The 18,056-nt window shown below is 62.1% G+C and overlaps 1 protein-coding gene across 4 annotated transcripts in view; it reads right to left on the bottom strand.

The window, feature by feature from the left end:
• ABR (ABR activator of RhoGEF and GTPase) overlaps positions 1–18,056 on the bottom strand; it is a 38,023-nt gene that overhangs the window by 5,013 nt on the left and 14,954 nt on the right. For 2 of the 4 annotated variants that reach the window (XM_054167011.1, XM_054167012.1), the window contains exons 3-16: positions 13,765–13,869; positions 13,111–13,296; positions 12,243–12,350; positions 11,485–11,545; positions 9,048–9,100; positions 8,758–8,898; positions 8,295–8,416; positions 8,046–8,211; positions 7,800–7,922; positions 7,654–7,729; positions 7,397–7,501; positions 6,864–6,938; positions 6,620–6,717; positions 6,375–6,506 (exon numbers count right to left, since the gene is read on the bottom strand). In XM_054167011.1, the coding sequence (XP_054022986.1) occupies positions 6,375–6,506; positions 6,620–6,717; positions 6,864–6,938; positions 7,397–7,501; positions 7,654–7,729; positions 7,800–7,922; positions 8,046–8,211; positions 8,295–8,416; positions 8,758–8,898; positions 9,048–9,100; positions 11,485–11,545; positions 12,243–12,350; positions 13,111–13,296; positions 13,765–13,869 (1,551 nt within the window). Of the gene's footprint in view, positions 1–2,936; positions 3,321–6,374; positions 6,507–6,619; positions 6,718–6,863; positions 6,939–7,396; positions 7,502–7,653; positions 7,730–7,799; positions 7,923–8,045; positions 8,212–8,294; positions 8,417–8,757; positions 8,899–9,047; positions 9,101–11,484; positions 11,546–12,242; positions 12,351–13,110; positions 13,297–13,764; positions 13,870–15,659; positions 15,995–18,056 lie in introns of those variants that run through there. The other 2 variants (XM_054167013.1, XM_054167014.1) reach the window with 2 other exon arrangements.

Below are 18,056 nucleotides of genomic sequence, written 5' to 3'. Positions count from 1 at the left end.
GAGAAAGGCTGCAGCTGCCCTGGGCTCCCATGGGACCCTGCAGCAGGTTTGGACACCAGGATCACGAGGCTGCAGACAGATTGCTGCCAACCCCAGCCCTGCTGATTCCTTGTGTTCCACTCCAGTGCTGCTGTGCACCCACCATGGCCAGTGCCAACCCAGCTCTGCCTGTCCCATGGGCCTTTCCCCATGCAGCCCCACCCCACGCATGGCAGGGCAGCACCCAACCCTGCAAGCCCCAGGCAGAACAGCAAAGCCCTTCACCCCTAGCCAGGCTGGGAGCTGTGGGCCTCTTCTCTTTAATTGCAACCACCACATACGCCTTCCACATCCCCTGGGTCCCCCCAGCCCTGATGGCCCTGGCAGCTCACATCTGGAAGGGCTTTAGCAGGGCTCTGAAGAATGCTTTAATAAAAGCCAGGTTGGCTGCCACCAGCACCACAGACTTTACCCTGACCACACCACCTCCCCCCAGCCACTCACCCCCAGTCAGGCAGAATTGTTCCCCAGCCAGCTCCCTGCAGCAGCCAGCAGAGCTCTGAATTGGGGCTAATTCAGCCAGCACCACTGCCCAGAGCTCCCTTGCACCCAAGAGCTCCTCCAGCCCCAGCACTGGCACCCTGCACCTCAGGCAGAGCTGGCACCCTGCCCACTCCCCACGGGAAGCAATTCCACGGCCAATGCTTTGTCTCCAGGCGTGGGAGGACAGACTGCAACAGCCACCTATGGAGCCAGTGGCAGCTCCTGCCCACACAGCACTGGCAAACACCCTCTTGCAGCTACCACCACCATCTCCTTCTCCCCCAGAGGGAGCTGTCTTGCTCCAGTGTGACACAGGAATGTCCCAGGCTGGCCTGGGAGCCCTGAGGAACAGCCTCTGTGCCAGCACTGTGCAGTATGGCACAAGTGACACGCTGCTGGCACAGATGTCAGCCCCTCTTTGGCAGGTCAGCCAGCTTCAGACACCAGCCTGTGCCCAGGGAAACTGCTCAGCCAGGTCACCAGCACCTCTCCAGGTTGCTCCCACCTGCATCTCAGGGGGCTCTCAGCAGTGCTGCTCTCTGTGCCCAGACCAGCATCCGCTGCAGTGCCACTTTGGTCCATGGTGAGGTGAAAACCACCCTGCTCACACCCCCAGGAATGGGCCATCATCCTGCCTTCCCAATTTATCCAGAGGTTTTTCCTTGTAGGACAAGGCCCCAGGCTGCAGAGGAAAAGATGTCAGCATGGTCCACGATGCTCATCCCATCAGCCTTGCAGCACTTTGTGCATCCCAGGGAGGTTTCAGTAGCAGAGGGACCCTTCCAAGTCTCGCTAGTGCTTCCCCCACCCTGCAGCCCCTGCCTGCTGCTTGTCTCATGAGCAGGACAACTCTGGACACAAAGGGACAAGGCAACATCCTGGAATTTTGTCCTCAAGGCACCTCTGAGCCGTGCGCCGCAGATAGAGCTCCTGCGTGGGCAGCAGCAGCCGAGACAGACCCAGGCAGCGCTGGGTTCCCAGGGCTCCCAGGTGAGAATGGTTCCAAACCCTCCTGGTGGCTAAACAAGGCCCTGAGCACTGGAATGCTTCAGCAGGGCAGGGGCTGCCAGGCTGGGCATGTCCCTTCCTCACACCTCACATCCATGAGGTCACCCAGCTGTCAGCCTGGGGTGAAGCCATCAGGAGCAAAGTGGTGACTCAGTCGGTGAGGCCATCTCTGCCATGGCCCTGGGGAGTGAGATCCCAGGAGAGCTGCTATGAACAGGGCTGCTTCCCATCAGTGTGGCACACATGGACACCCCAGCCTGGCCTCCCGACGCTGCCCCAACTCCAGCAAGCAGATGCCACCACCAGACCTCCATGCCAGCAGCTCCATCCCCAGCAAACAGGCAGTCCCTGGGCTGCTCCACGCCACGGAGGGCAGAGCAGCCCCCACATGAGCAGATGATGCCAACAGCAAAGCACAGCCCCCAAAAGCAGCAATTCACAGCCCCGTGTGAACGCTGGGACCATACACAGACCCAGTTGGGGACATATCCTGCTCCTACACTCCCAGCACCTCCCAGCTGGCAGCTGGTGGAGAAACCAATGGCCACGCTGGGGATGTGTGGGGCTGGGAAATTAAACCCCCTCATGTTTTGACCCAGCAACAGCCGGCGGCAGCACAGCCCTGGCTGTCCCTTAATCCCCTCCGCGGGAGCAGCGGCGGCGGCACGAATCGAGGTTAATGCGGCTGCGTCACAGGCAGCCCTGCTACCCTGCAAACCTCGGCCCCGCCGCTGCCAAAACAAACCCCCACAGGCTCCGGCACCTCCTGCCCACAGCCACAGCCGAGGCCCCGCACAAGGGGACCCCAGAGAGGGAAACCCCCAGAACCCCTCGTGAGGTCACAGGGGCTGCAATAGTGCTGTCCCCCACCCTTGTCACCCCTGTTGCCCACCCCTGCCGCCTGCCCTCCCCCAAAGATGGGCAGCACTGGCTGGGGTAAGCCTGGACAGACCCGGAGTGGAGGGGTTGCAAAACGAGCAAGAGAGGATACCCAGGCACCGGGTGCTGCAGCACCCCAAGGAGCTCAGCCCCAGCCAGCCCCCAGGCAATTCTGCCCTTCTGGATGAGGGTTCCCCACCCTCTGCAGAACCCCCAGTGCAAAGGACCCAGCCCCCCAGCATGCAAAGGCAAAGGGAAGGAGGGAAACGAGCACACCACAAGCTGCTAACTGTTTCCAAGAGCTCCCAAAGCACTCAAAACAACCTCCCTGCTCCATGCACGGACCTCACAGCCCTGTCCTCACAAGCAGCACAGTCCCTCGTATCAGAGTGCCCCCAGCTCCGACAGCCACAACACCACCACCACCACCACATACAGCAGAGCCCGGCGATACGGCAAAGCCATCCCAGAGCCTGTTTGTTGCCCACCACCATCCCACCAAGCTGTCCCCGCACCCCGAGAGGCACCTTCTGCCGGAGCAGCTTGCTGCGCACCCTGCCCCAGAGCCGGGCACCCGTGTTAGGGGGACGCTTCCCCTCGGGCTCCTCCACGCCGCGCTCCGGCCGTTCGCCCACGGGGCCAGGGCTATCCTCTGGCTGCACCAGCACCTCCGTCATCGCGGTGACCGCCTCGGCTCCGGGGAGACAAGACGAGGGTGGCCGGGGATGGATTAGGACAGCACCCGCATCCCTTCTGCTCCAGGCGGGAGGTCAGTGGTGGTGGTTGGGGTGGCGGGGGCCAGCCAGGGGAGCCCAGCTGGGGCGGCGGGGAGGCGAGCGGGCAGGGCTCATCTTCAGGGTGTGAGCCAGGCTGTCGAGAGCAGCTCGGCAGCCCCAAAAGCCTCCCTCCCCCTGCGAGGAAGTGACTCAAAGACAGCCCCCCCCCACGGCGGCCCCCACGCGTTTAACTCTCGCTCTGCCGCCCGCTGCCGCTCGGGAAGGCTGGAGGGGCTCCCGGCCTCCCGACGCCGTTATCCGCTCTTATCCACCGCTCTTATCCACCGTATCCCTTTGCCTCTATCCACTGTTCTCGGTTTTCCACTTCCCAGTGCCTGCCACGGCCCCAGGAGACATCGCCACTCTTGGCTATAGCATTCCCGGCTCCAGGGAGGAGCCAGGCTAGCTCTCCCAGTCTCAGGATGGGGGATGAGACTTTTAGGGTCTCCTGCCATGCCTAGGGACAGGCAGGAAATCCCCCTCTGCCTGCCCTGACCCTTGTCAGCTCCACTGCCAGGGTGTGCTGTGGTGGAGCAGGGCTGTAGGGCTGCAGGTCCCCCAGATCTGGAAGGGTCCCTGCCTGCTGCTTCTGACTGGAACATGGCGAGGTGCAGGTTTTGGGGGGAGACTTCCACTGCCTCCCAGTCCAGCCCTCAGCAGCACTCCCAGGTCCTGCAGGAGCGGGTCTGGGGAACCCCAGCAACACAAATTGTCTCCTCTGGAGCCTCTGCCAGCCCAGAAAGTGGGACAGAAGGACAGGCAGCTACTGCCTGTGGGCATGGCAGGCACTGTGCCCATGACAACACAGGCTCCGCTCCTGCATCCCCTGCACACCAAATGAGTTGAAGAAGGGGCTGCTCCTTTCTGCCCCACCACTCAGAGACCCTCTTCATGCACCTGCTGCCATCTCCTCACTCAGGGCATGATGGTCATATCCTGCCTCTTCTCTGCAACGTAGGCATAAGTGCTTGCAGCCTGCTCTGCCCGCCTCCAGCATCCGTCTGCCACCCTGCCACAGCAGCAGGCACCACTGCCAGCACCCACCGGACACAGCCCAGCTGCTAGGAGTGACTGGGACAGCTTGGAGCAGGGCTGAGTCCTGCAGTGCCAAGGACACAAGCTCCCCCTTGGGAACACAAGCTCCACCATGGCACTTCTACCACAAGCAGGGCACATCCCAGCCTTGGAAGCCACACACCAAATGGGGTTAACAACAACAAAAGAGGGCTCATGCCAACCGGAAGATGCAGTGGAGCTGTACCCGTGCCCAGATGCACATTCCCACTGAACAGCTGATGGCATAGCTGGATCCACACAGCACAGGGTGTGCACCCTCCACCAGCCACAGGGACAGGGCTCAGGGTAGCAGTCTGACCATCATCACCAAGCTGCAGATCCCTCAGGGCGCATTTCCAGGATGCTCAAGAGAAAGCTGGTGCCGACCCTGGCCCCTCTATGGACCCAATCATGTCCTCTGTATCAGTAGAACATGACTCCTAGTCATGACCTCGGGAGGCCCCCACTGCTCCCTGTACACTGATCCACTCCCACCAGATTGTGGTGCCACTAAGCTGCTGTTGTGACTGACTCATGTGCCTGGGCCGTCATATTGAAGCTGGGCAGTAGACACAGCACCGACTGCAGTGGGGTTTTGGCCATTCTGGCAGCCCCCCATCATGAATACAATGAGCCTTTGCCAAGCTGCTGATGCTGGTACTCCATGTCTACCACTCCTACTGCTAACTGGAACCTGCAGCAGCTCATGATGAGCACAAGGACTAGCTAAGGACCATCCAGGGCAGCACCTCTGCCTGAACAGCTCAGGTCAAAGGGCAAGAGGCAGCACTAGGGCTGGGACACAACCCCCAGCCCCACGACCAGTGCTGCCCATCCTGCCTGTAGCCATGCTGCCCATCCTGCCCTGTCACCCACCCCACTCCTGGGGCAGGGGCTGAGCTGCAGCTCTGGGTGATGGCAGGCCATCCCCAGCCCTGATACTGCTCCATTCAGCCAGGTCCTCCTTGGGATAAGCAGCCCCAGGGGCTCTTCTCTCTCTTCCCTCACAGCTTTCACATGGCGAGGACAAGCTGTGCTGTCCCCATCCCGACCTCCGCGTCTCCCAGCGTGACTCATGTTTGTTGACCCAGGCTATTTCCGAGAGCACAGCTGGGCTGATCCCCATGGGACCTCGAGCCCCTTCCCTGCCCCAGCCCTCCTGCTTGGCCCAAAGCCACCCCCACACTGCTGCTTCCAGGGGGAGAGTGCACAGACAGGTGATTTGGGGTACGAGCGAGCCACTGGTGAAGCCAAGCCCCCATCTCCACCCCACGCCTGGTGCAGTGCCATCTCCCTGCAGTGTCCTCTTCCCAGCAGCATTTCTGTGCTGCTCCCTGCTCCCCTGGGCGCTGCCTGCAGCCACTTTCCCACGGAGCAGTCAGCCACGTCGGGCCCTTTGAAGTGGCCTTGTGTTGACGGCTGCATCTCAGGCGTGACACTGTCCCCAGCGCAGTGGGGAAGGCAGCTGGCCTGGGTGTCCCCTCCAGGAAAACACAGCAGCAACCCATCCCCCACTGACCTGGGCCCTCCCTGCAGATTGGCCAAGGGAGGTGATGTGGGGATAAAGGGGCTGGGGGTAGGACCAGGGTGTCCTGCTTCACCTGGCAGCATCTCAGGGCAGCCTAGGCCTCCATCCTGCCTGCCTGGCAACCGCCAATCAGGGTCGCTGCACCGTTGCCCTGGAAACGCTCGTTGCCATAACAGCAGCTGATGGAGGCACAGGGGAGGCAGATGGTGGCGGAAGGGGACAGCCACGGCTGGCAGAGAGGGACAGGGACTGCATGCTCAGAGCCTTCCCTGGGGCCACAGCACAGAGGGCAGCAGAAGGGAAACACATCCAGCCTAGCTGAGACTGGAGCACATCTGGCACTGGTCCACAACCACTTCCATAAGATCCCCTCTCACTTCATCACACCTCTTGCAGCCACAATGCCCCAAGACTATCATCCACATGCTGATGCCCATCCACCTCTCTGTCCTCAAGCTGGAGCCACAATGTCTGTGCCATGTTCCCACAAGCTGCCAGATGTCTCCTGTTCCATGCATCACTCCAGGGCAACTCTCCCAGCCCAGGCACCCAGCCCCAAGAGGTCCACTCTTGGGTGAGAAGGTGCCCAAAAGCCCAGTGCATACCTGGATCTGCCCTTTGCCCATGATCTTGTCCACGATTTCGTTGTTGTCCTTGTTGAGCTTAGTCTTGTCATAGCACTTCTCGTAGCAGAGGATGCGCAGGGACTGGGAGCCCTCCAGCTCGATCTCAAACTCCTGGGGCATGGAGGGAGGGTGGCTCAGCCCCAGCGCCCCAGAGCAGCTCTAAAACTGGGCTTGGTAGGGAAAGGGGGTGGCAGTCTTCTCCGTGCATCCCACCCTCCTCTCACCTCATTCCACTGCGGCTCTGTGGTGTCCCGGAAAACCCTGGTCTTGGCTTTGCTGACAAAGTAGCCAAAGGAGTCCACCTCCAGTGTGCAGTAAAGGTCTGGGGGAGCAGACACTGCTCAGCACCCAAGGAACATCCCCACCGGCTCCCAGGGGACCACTGCAGGCAGAGCAGGGCCACATGCTGGACCCCAGCTCTTCCCATCGCAGCAGCCCCCCCAAGCAAGGGTGGGCACCCAAACTCACTGGCAGACTGCTTGAAGCCCTTGGCGGAGTGGACAATGACGTGCAGGAACCCATAGAGCCCGGGGGACTCATCATCTGCAGTGGGGAGAGCAGAGGCTGTGTCAGGGCTCAGCTGCCACCTCCTGTGCCCCGTGGGAAGTGTGAAGAATGGCTGTCCCCAAGGCAGCCATTGTCACAGTGAGTATTAGGTATCTGTGGTGACACCCCAACCCCTTGGAGGGCTGTCCCTAAGGTCTAGAAGAGGACATGCATGCCCCACTGCTGACCATCCCTGCTGGAATGCCCCGGGAGAGGGTCCCAGTAGGGCTGGCTGCGTCTCGCCCTGGGGACACTCTGGTCTTGCCCAGCCCATGCAGGTGCTGGAGAGACCCCAAAAGCAGCCCCACGTTGGCAGCCGGGGTGGTTCTGCCTAGCAGCCCAAATCTACTCCGGCAGTGCCACCTGGTGGGTGGCTGTCCCCTGCACAGATCCCACAGCTCGCCCCAGCATCGGCTCGACTCAAAGAGGGACCCAGCAGCCCAGAGGACACTCACCATCCTTGTTGCTGGTGACCGGGATGTTGTGGACAGTGCGTAGCTTGAAGCAGGATCCCGTGAGCACCTGCAGCTCCACTGAGCTCAGGACAAAGGCCTGGAGGTCTGGAAGAGAGGATGGGAGAGGAGATTCAGAGGGACACAGCCATGACTGGCCATGGGGACCAGAGAGAGGCAGGCTGCGATCCTGAAGGACCTCTCTGTGGCCCCTGGTGGGGAAAGGAGCCCCAGAAGGACCTCATCTGCCTCAAACTTACCCTTTTTCTGCAGTTTCTGAATGGCTTCCCTCCACTCAGACCTCTCATAGTCAGATGACAGCAGGAAGAGATAGCTCTGGAAGAGAGAAGGTGATGCAGCAGGCTGCGCCAGGCAGGGTTGAGCCTGGCCCCCAGCCCATCCTCACCTTCCCATTGCGGTTGTGGATGCGGAAGGGGATGGCAGGCGAGTTGAGGAGCAGCCAGAACTCGTTCTCAAACATCTTCTTCTTGAGGCGCTCGATGGCCCTGCTCTGCCCCTTGTTGGCTTTCTGCAGGCGAGGAAAGGACAGAAGCCTTCACAGGTGCCCCAACCCCTGACCCAGGGGAAGGCACCCACCCCGGGCCAGCAGCAGGTCCCATACCCTCTCCAACCACCCTCCCCCTCCACTCACCTCCTTCTGCACCTCGCTCTTGATGGCTGAGATCTTCATCTTCATGTCCTCCAGCTCGTGGTCAGGGATGACGTGGACCTGCGGGCAGTGCTCCGACTCCTCCGGCGAGGGGAACACCAGGTCGGCCAGGGGCACGTACCACTTGCAGTCGTACTGCTGGTGCTTCCTGCGGCCGGGGTGTGGGCACTGAGTGATGCCTGACCCCCTTCCCAGCACATCCTTCCCCCCCGTGCCCAGCACCCTCCTTACCCCACGGCTGCCTTCTTCAGCTTGGCACAGAGCAGCACGTCGGTGAAGAGGAAGACGTGCCGCAGCTTCCGCGAGCCCTCTGACAGCTCCACCAAGAAGCCATCCTTGACGAGCTGCCGGGTCTGCGGCACAGCAGGGCTGGTGTGAGAGTGGGCAGGGAGCAAAGGCCAACAAACCACAGGGCATGGATGCTCCTGTCCCTCTCCACGGCTCTGACACCAGGAGCACGGGAAGGTCCATGTCCTCTGGGTGCTATCTTGAGTCCCATAAGCTCAGCAGGGAGCCAACAAGCAGCAAGGACCAGGGAGATTCCTACCCTTGCACCCAGGACTGCATCTAGAGAAAGCCCTTCATCTACTGCCCAAGCACCATGGAGCTCCTCAGGGTGGAGACACCAGCCAGAGGCTGGAAGAGGGCTTAGCCTTCACCCTGTGCCTAGGTACTGCCCACCCCGTTGGCTCACCTCCCCCTTGGGGGTGGTGACCGCTGTCCTCCGTGGATCAATGTCCTCATTGATGCTGGAGAGGAAGTTCTGCGAGATGCGGAGAGCGTCCTGGAGCAGCGGGTAGTCAGGGTGGTCAGCAGGGGTGTGCTTGAGAAGGTCCTGGAAGGGGACAGGTGCAGGTGAGTAGCCTAAGGGCACTGAGAGACTCCCCAACAGCACTGGGAGACTCCCCATGGCTGTGGGTCCCCAGGAGCAATGGGAACAGAGCTCTCCACTGCCTCCCACTCTGGGACTGGCATCACACTCACGTGCAGGACGAGGGTGCTCCGCGTCACACGGTCAATGGGTTTGTACAGCAGTGCTGCAGGGAGAGAGGAGGTGTCAGCAGCCACCCACCACCAGGGTCTCAGTGCCTTTACCACCCATGAGAGCCAGCACCTCATTCTGCAGGGCAAGGAGGGGACATTGGATGCCCAGAGATCTGCCAGGTCTGTACAGAGCCCTGGGCGAGTGTCTGGGATCCGTTCCATGTGGAGCCAGTGACAGATGGACCAAGAGCCAGGGCTCAATGCCACAGCCCACCAGAAGCAGCAGAAACCATGGCTGAGCTGGTGTGTGGAGCAAGGGCAGAGTCCAGTGCTGGCAGCTGCCCAATATGCAGCTGCCTTGATTTTGGGGGCTGCACCCGAGGGATTCTGCCAGTGCTGTGGGTCTCTGCAGGGTCTCACTGGGTTGACAAGCCCAGACAACTTCTGGGTGGCACATCCCATATGGTGCTCTGCTCCAGCCATCACCCTGCATTGGCAAGGTGTCCTGCAATGGGGACACCAACTCAGCCACCATATCCTCCTCCCCTCTGCTGCCACAGGTCATGGGTGGCAGAGACAGAGAGGCCTTCATGAACACTGCCTCTGCCCTGGCTGCAGGACATCCCCACCAAGACTGTGCCAGCACATCCCCCTCCAGCTGAAGAACCTCCACAGCCACCACGCATGCACCATCACCACCAGCTTCCTGCACAGTGGCTCTGGAGCAGAATAGCCACTCATCACCTTCAGCAGCATTTTCAGTTTCCCTCTTGGCCCAACAGCAGGTCCCATCCCTGCCCTGCCCTCACCAGCCTCTGCCACCCCATGGACACACCAACTGGCCCTGGGTGCAAGGGGAACCCACAAAACCCCCACATACAGAGAACACAGTGGCCAAGGCATCATCCCAGCACCACTGCCCCATGCTCCCCCCATGACTGCATGTGAGGCTCTGTCAGGCTTGGGGCAGAGCTGCCCCACACAGGGCACAGATACCTCCTTTCTCCTGCCTCACACCCCTGCAGCAGGAAACTGGTCCCAGGGACCCTTCCAAGGCACAGTTCAGCCCAAGCACCTGGACCCTCCTCCTCCTTCTCCTCCCTGGCTCTTTGGGCACAGTGGGGCTCCCCACACCCAGCCACTCACATCTCCCTGGGCTGCCTACAGCCAGGACAATGCCTCTGGGTTTTCCCATCTCTCCAGAGCACTTCCCCAAACCGCCAGAGCCAAGCAGGACCAGGCACTGGGCTGGGGCAGAAGAGGAAAAGGTGCTGCCTGCCCCCAGCCTGCACTCTGAACCACGGTGGGTTCCCCTTTCCCCCACAAGCCGCTGCCTCCTGGCACCCAGACCTGAGAAACGAACCCTTGTCCTGACAAACAGGGAGTCTGTGCTGGGGGTGGGGGGGACACAGGACAGGACCCTGAACCAGAGGCTGCATTCCCCATGACTCCATGTCCCTGCTCCCTGTGACAGCCAAGGAGAGCCCTGCTCCAGGATGGAGGGGGCAGGCATGGTGTACCCTCCTGTCCCCCAACCTAGACCCACAGTGGGGGGGGGTCTAGGCAGCCTCCTGCTGCCATCGCTACAGACACACATGCACAGCACTGAGGAGCCCTAGGAAAAGCTGTCCCACCACAAGACAAGAGCCTGAGGCTCTTCACCAGCACCTGCTGGTTCCAGCAGCCTGGGCCAGGCAGCAGCAGCCTGGGACGCCCAACGCCTTCAGTCCCCAGCCACGGAGAGCAGGGCGCTCCAGCCCCACGATGCTCGCAGCCTCCAGCAAGCGAGCCGGGACCCCTCTCTATCGCCATCCCCACCGCACAGCCCAGGAAGAGGGGGGTCCCCAAGCCACCCCAGCCCCTCACCGTCCCGTTGCCAGCCCAGCCCTGCCCGGCGCGGCCGGCAAACGCGTGGCCGCGGGAGCCAGAGCCGAGATGATTCAATCCAGCCTGGAACAAAGACGCTCCCAACTTCGGGCTGCAGAGCACGACGCAGCCTCCACCCCCCACCAAGCAAGGGCAGCCAGCCCCAGGGCAGCATCCCCGCGGCACCGCTCCCCACTGGCACTCCGACCCGGGGCCGCCCCCCTCCCCTCACCGTAGGTGCAGTTACAGCAGAGCCGGAGGATGAGGAGGATCTCCATGGCAGCCCTGTCTCCACGCAGCCATCTCTGCCGCTCCGTGGCAGCTCAGCCCGGCTGCGGCGCGGCACCGGCCCCTCCGCACGGCTCCCGGCGCAGCCCGGCGGGTGGGGAGGAGGGGGTGGGCAGGGGCTGGGGGGCTGCCGCACGCCCCCAGCATCCTAAGAACTGCGTGTGTGCCCCCCACCCCCGGCTGGCTACGAACACAAAGGGCTCCGCGCTCAGTAATTCATCGGCAGCAGTCCGGCGCTCAGACAAAGGCTGCGGCCCCCTCCCCACACCCCTGCCCGCCGTACCCTCCATGGTGACCGACGTGTGGCTCTCCTTCGAGTCCTTGGGGCCCTTCACCTTCAGCTCCTAGGGAGGGAAAGGCTCATCAGAGCAGCTCACGGTGCGGGGGCGCTAGGGTGTGGGGAAAAGTCACTGCTGAAGGTCAGAGGGGTCCCCACACAACCCTTCCTGCACCCTAGTATCTCCCCTCAGCTCCGGCCCAGCCATGCTGGAGGGCACACATGGGTGCTGGGATGGAGGTATGGACTCCATGGGATGCTGCCTGGCCAGAAGCAGCTCTGGCAGTGCCCAGCAGTCAGGATGTGGCAGACCCACGGGGCACCCTGGAGCAGGACACCCAGCCCCACAGCAGCCTGGGGAGGCTGCTGGTCCCACAAAGCTAACCAGCTCTGCTGCAGAGGGGCTGGGGGGGAACAGGGAGCCACACTGCAACCACAGAGCTCCAGGTTTCTATAGGGGAGCCAGGCATGCAGGTGCAGCCAGCAGGAGATGAGCTACAGGTGCCCAGTGCCAGGGTGAGCAGGTTCAGACAGCCCCAGAGATGACAGCAGCTGGGGGTGAGCCTGACCTGATCTTGCATGAGGCATAGGGCAAATTCCTGCAATACTCAGAGACCACCACCCTCCAGCACAGCTACCGATGGCCCTGCCCCTGAGAGTCCCCAGGGCAGGGACAGCATCTCCACAGGACAGAAGTGTTCAACTCAACCATGAGGACAGCATTCTCTGCCCAGTCTCCCCAGCACAGCCCCAGCCCAGCTTACCTCTGAAATCTTCTGGAACTGGTAGTTGCTCTGGCTGCACTTCTCCGCTGTCTCCAGTGCAATTTTGTAGTTATCTACAAAGGCCTTGTAGACCCCCAGCTGGCTGGCCTGTGGGGAGTGGGGGTTAGCCAGGCACCCAGTGGGATGCAGAAGCACCTCCCACCATGTGGGGGGACAGGCAGCCACCAAAGGAACACTGTCCAAAGGTGTCCCTCCCTGGCATGACACTGCCAGAACACAGCCAGCTGGGGTGGGTCACACACTTGGTTCTGCAGGGGAAGCCCTCACCTGGGGCAAGAGGGGGGAGTTCCTGCACAGCCCTGTGCCCCCCAAAACCTCCAAAATCCAGCAGAGAGGTACTGAGCACCTGGACATCAGAGGCTGAAGCTACAGCCGTTTCCTGGCACACTCGGACCTGTGCTCTCCTCCTTCCCTCCACCATGGGCATAGCCTCATTGCAAGTCCAAAGCAGTGGCAAGACCCAGAGCATGACCATATAGAGCCATCACCACAGCACTCATAGACATCAAAGAGGCAGTGACCTCCTGCCTCTGCCCAGAGTCTCACCCACACACCTGGGCTCCTGCTATCCCCATGGTAAAGCCACACCACACACCTGCCATGGTTGCACCAGGACTGCCAGCACTGGGCATCCCCACTGCTGCAAGGGGCACAGAGGCTGCACTAACTCCCATCCCAGGACAGTGCCTGCTGCAGGGAGGGATGCAACAAGTCCCATGGCCACCAGTGAGCACATGGCAGGGTGTGAGGCGAGTCACACCATGGGGCCAAGCCTCACAGCATGGTGCGCCATCTCCCTGGCCCTCCTCCTCTTCCAAGCAGAGCAAGCCCTGGGAAAGGCACGTACCAGCTTCTGGAAGAGGTGGCCCATGGTGATGTTGCTGTCCCACTGCTGCACCTTTGGGCACAGGCTGTCATAGAACTCTTTGTGGATCTCATAGATGTCCTGGATCTTGTAGAAAATTGTCTCAATCTGCTGGAGGGTGAGGACAGGCTGCGACGTGGTGGCTGTGGCCTTCAGTGGCTTCATAGGCTGCCAAAGGGGGAAGGGAGAGCATTGGAGAGGGCTGGGAGGAGAGCGCTGGCAATGAGAAGGATCTGATGTGGCAGCAAGGGCTGCCCAGGACAGGTCCCAGGTGGCAGCTGGACCAAGGAACTGCTCCCAGCTTGTGCATCCCCACAGAATTCCCCATGGTGGTGGTGATCCCCATGTTGTGCAACCACGTCTCCAGCATGAGGGCCAGCGAGCCCGCAAGGGGAAGTGGGGCTATAAATACCTCCCTGACAGGCACACTGCGAGCAGGGGGAAGCCAGACAGGGGCAGCCAGGCCAGAGCAAGGCTGGCTCCAGCATGGCTTCTGCAGCTTTGCTTGCCACCTAGGTAGCACCCAGACCAGGCCTGCCTAGGGCAGGCTGTCCAGGAAGAAATTACTCCATCCATCCATCCCCCCATGTCAAAGAACATCCCTGGAACAGTGTCTGGTCTGGGCTCCGTGCTCACCAACAAGAGGGCCTCCAGCTGGTTGATGTAGATCTCCTCGCTGGCCAGGAAGCCGGAGAGCACCAGCTTCCGCATCTCCAGGCCTTTGCCAGCATCCCGCTCGCCCTGTGCAACACAGAAAGGAGCCTGGTTGAGCCAGAAAGCGGCACAAGAGGAGACCCCTCATCCCACCAGCCCATCCCCACGTGGACACATGTCCTCACCAGTGCTGGGAAGCTCTGTGGCAATGGCCAGGCACATGCCCGCTGGGCGGCACAGCCAGGCTGGAGCCAGCTAGGAAGCCAGGAGCTGTGCTGGCGCTGGTCCCCTCCCTGCTCCTGGCTGGCCAGGAGCCCAGCCCTGCTGGCAGTGCTCCAGGGTGGCGTGCAGCACGGCAGGACTCTCCCAGGGCAGAGTCCAGAGGCACCAGTGAAATCATGCCTGGCAGTGGATGGCGCTGCCATGTGACCCAGCACCACCCTTTTCCCCTGCTGAGGTTTTCCTGGGAAAATGCCACTCCGGTGGTCACTGCCTGCTGGCAACTGAGGCAGGTCCTGGGCTGTGCAGGATCCCACTGCTGGTGGCTCAGCTCACATCCAGGTCTGCTGCTGGACCAGTGCTCAGGTGGTGCCACCCTCCTGACAGCGAGATGGGTGATGCATGGCTGGGCTCAGGGGGCTCTGGGACCTTCAGTGATAATCTGCCAGCACCCAGGCATGGGCACCCCAGCCCCTGGACTGTCTTGAACGCTGGGTGTGCCTGGACCTCCCCCCTTAAAAATCACACTCAGGAACTAGGCTTTGCCACCCAAACATGGGCCAAGCAGAGCCACGGGGGCACCAGCTGCTCCTAGCAATGAGCCATTCAGGTTACTTTGGGAGGTACTCTGGTCCTACCTCACATCTGCCCAACCCTGCCAGCCCCAGCTGTTGTGCTAGGGGGATGCTGGCAGCTGTAAACACCAGCAAGGCACAGCCTTGGGATGGCCATGGCCGTGGATCAGTAGCTACCTGTCCCACCCTGGCTTCCACCACCCAGCCCTGGGGGCTGCTTTGGGGTGCCTACCCCACAGGTCCCTGCCAGGCTGCACCATTAAAGCCTAGCCATGGTGTCTAGTGCAGGAGAGAGGTGCACAGGGAGGCAGGTTTTGTGTACTGGGAACTAGCAGGCTCTCTGCCACCGATTAGTCATGGGCTCTTCCTGCTTCCCCGAGCCTGGGCCCTGCGCAGGAGCTGGTGAGATAAGGGGCCCATCCATGCCCAGAGCCTGCAGTGCCCCATGGGGACAATGCCAGCTGAACCCCCAAGACACAGAGCAAACCTAATGCAAGGCTCAGTGGCCACCCCATGCAGCAGATGACATGGAGACGGCTGGAGCCCTCCGCCAGCCCAGTGCCAGCACCCTGGAGGCACCCTCAGCAGGGCGGGTGAGAGGAGATTTCTGGGCTGTGCCTGCCAGCACAGAGGTCCCCTGGGGCTGTCCCCTAGCACTGGACTTTAGGGCCATTTAGGGGTTGCTGGCAGCTGTGCGGTGGGGCAATGCCAGTGCGTGGTCCAGCCCCTTCCTGAGCATCCAGCACTGGGTCTGCTGAGCAATACAGACCCCCCACACCCCCCAGCGGCACACGTGGCCCCCGCTTCCCGGTAGGAGGAATGTTGGGTGCTCACCCCACTCTGCACAAGCACCCGCTGAGCCCTGTGCCCCTGATGCCTGGCACAGCCCTGCCCCGTGCCCCCAGCCACCGGCAGTCCCAAGCGAGCAGTGAGGCTGCAATGATGCTACCACTACCCCCCACCAGCACCCACCGCACCCACCCAGGAGCTGCGCTGAGACCTGGGCATCACCAGCACCAGTAAGATGCCCTTGTCCCACCAACCCGCTGCCCAGCTTGGGAGCGGGGTCCCCCCGCTGCCCACCTTCTCGCCGGCCGAGAACGGAGACCCGGGGCTGGTGGGGGTTCCCGGCTCGGAGTCATCTTCATCCTCCAGCACTTTATCCAGGTACCCTATGGCCTCCTCTTCCTCCTCCATGGCCGGTGGGGCAGTGGGGGTCAGAGAATACCCCGCGAAGCTGCAGGCGAGGTGCTCACACGGCCGAGCGGACCCAGCCTGCCTCAGCCCTGGCCACCGGCCACCTCCGCGGGATGAAAGGAGCCATTATGGGATCCCCGGTGCTCCTGCCTGCCCCGGCCCCGGCCTTCAGCCCCGGCGCCGCCAGACGCTGGCGGGGCGGCCGCGCAACCGCTTCCGAGCGGTGGCAGTGGCGGCAACGGCAACCGCGGGGTGCGCAGCGGTGGGGCAGGAGAGACGACCTGGCTCTCCCTCGGCCTCCGCTCACCCCCGGAGGGGCGGTGGAGGGCCGCTGCCCGTCGCCCTGCGCCCCAGCCAGCCGCTCCGCCCTGCTCTCGCACAGGAAATGCATCTCTTGGCGGTGGAGGTGGGGCTGCCTCGCCGGCCCGAGTGTGGTCAGAGCTGGGACGTGCAGCAGCCGCCTTCCCCGAGCCGGTTCTCCCAGCGCTGGCAGAACTCGGCGTGCCCAGGGAGGACCATTGTTCCTTGCCCCCTTGCCAGGCTCCCCGTGCCCTTGCCCAACAAAGCAGCCAGCAATGGGAAAGCAGCCGTGCTGCCTGCCATGCCCCTCTGGTTTCTCTGTGTCCCATGAGCAGGCAGGGAGCCGGACCACAGGGATTGCCACCAGTGAGGAGTGATCTTGCAGCATCACCAGATCCCGTAAGGCGACCTTGCTCCACATCTCCGGAAGGGTTTCAGACCTCTCCCTCTCCAGAGGGCACTCAGGCAGGGTAACACAGCTCAGACATCTGCTTTCCTGCAGCGTCTGCCCCGCATCCCACAGGGATCAGAACTGGCACCTCCCCATCAACCTGACCACAACCCCAGGGCAGCCAGAGAGCCGGGGTCATGAGCAGCGGTGTGATGCCTGAGAGGGACGTGATGGGCCCTGGTAAATGGGGCAAGAACGGGCTGGAGGAGGGGTCACTAACGCAAGAGCTGTTTCAGCAGTTCCTCCCGGGCTCCTCGGGAGCAAAAGGGAACCAGCAGCCACATATGTTCTGCCCACAGGAGATGGTTCTTCTCCCTGTGGCTGTCCAAGCTTGGAACAAAACCCTGCTCCGAGAACAGGGCAAGGACACAGGCACAGCTCCGTGTCCACACTGCAGCTCAGGCTTTGTCCTGCTAAGAGGGGTCTATGCCAGGGGACCAGGACCCTACCTGCCACAGCCAGGTCCCCAGAGTGAGGAAAGCTCCTTGTTCAGGAGACAGCCGCCAGTAGTGTCAAGCCTATCAGCACTCAAGCAGGCGCTGGACCACCAGCTCACACTGTGACCATGGCTCTCAGCATTTCCCAGGTGAGAGACAGAGGGACAGGCTGTGTCTGCACCCATTGGCCATGGGTCCCAGACACAGTCACAACTTCTCCAGGAGCCTGCAAGAATAGTTGCTCCACCAGAACCCTCCTCCAGCACTCCAAAAGGCAGCAACACCCGTCCTGCCTCACTACAGAAGTGATGAGGTGAGACTGGCATCCTGCATCACTGGAAAGTGAGTCTTGCATGCAAGCGTGCACCCATCACAAGGCTGGACACCCAATCAAATGTGCTGCTGCTCAGATGATGCTCTACTTAGCCCCAGAAGAGCAGGTCTAGATAAAGAGATGGAGGCAGAGCTGGCGCTGAGCTCCAACGCTTCCCAATCCCATTAGTGCCAACCAAGCCAGCTTCACTGCCTGCGTCCAGACTCAGCGTGCTTCCCCAGCCCCAGGGTCTCCTCCCAACCCCTGCTTCCCCAGAGCCACCCTCAGCTATCCCTGCTGGCTCCCAGGACAGAGCCCATTGCCCACAGCACCCAGCCCATCGCCAAACCCCAGCCCTGGGGTTTCAGGGCTGGGGCTCACACAGGCTGTACTGGACGACCAGGGGTACTGAGCTTGGATGGTTTGGACCCAGCCCTGGGCCAGGGTCCCCCCGGCAGAAGGGTGGCAGAGGACCAGCACACACACCCCACTCCCCCAGCCCTGTCCCTCCTTCCCTCCCTAGAGGCTGCACTGGGTGCCAGGAGGAGGAGGATGCTGACCCTGGGGAGGAATCCACACCTCTCTCCTCCTCTGTCTCAGCATCCAGGTTAAGGGCTTAACTCTTTGCAAGACAAAACCCTGCACCTTTCCCAGCCCAGGCTTCTTCTCGGGCAAACCCCCAAGCTGCTGCCGGGGCACCAGGGAAGCGGGCATCTCATCTCCATCAGCACGCCCCTGCCACGGACCCGTTGCCCCGGCCGGAGCCCACACCGGGGGCACAC

The sequence above is a fragment of the Dryobates pubescens genome, chromosome 13 (assembly GCF_014839835.1).
Source record: "Dryobates pubescens isolate bDryPub1 chromosome 13, bDryPub1.pri, whole genome shotgun sequence".
NCBI lineage: Eukaryota > Metazoa > Chordata > Aves > Piciformes > Picidae > Dryobates > Dryobates pubescens.
The sequence above is the reverse complement of the archived record's forward strand: the minus strand, read 5'-3'. Positions and strand labels throughout refer to the sequence as shown.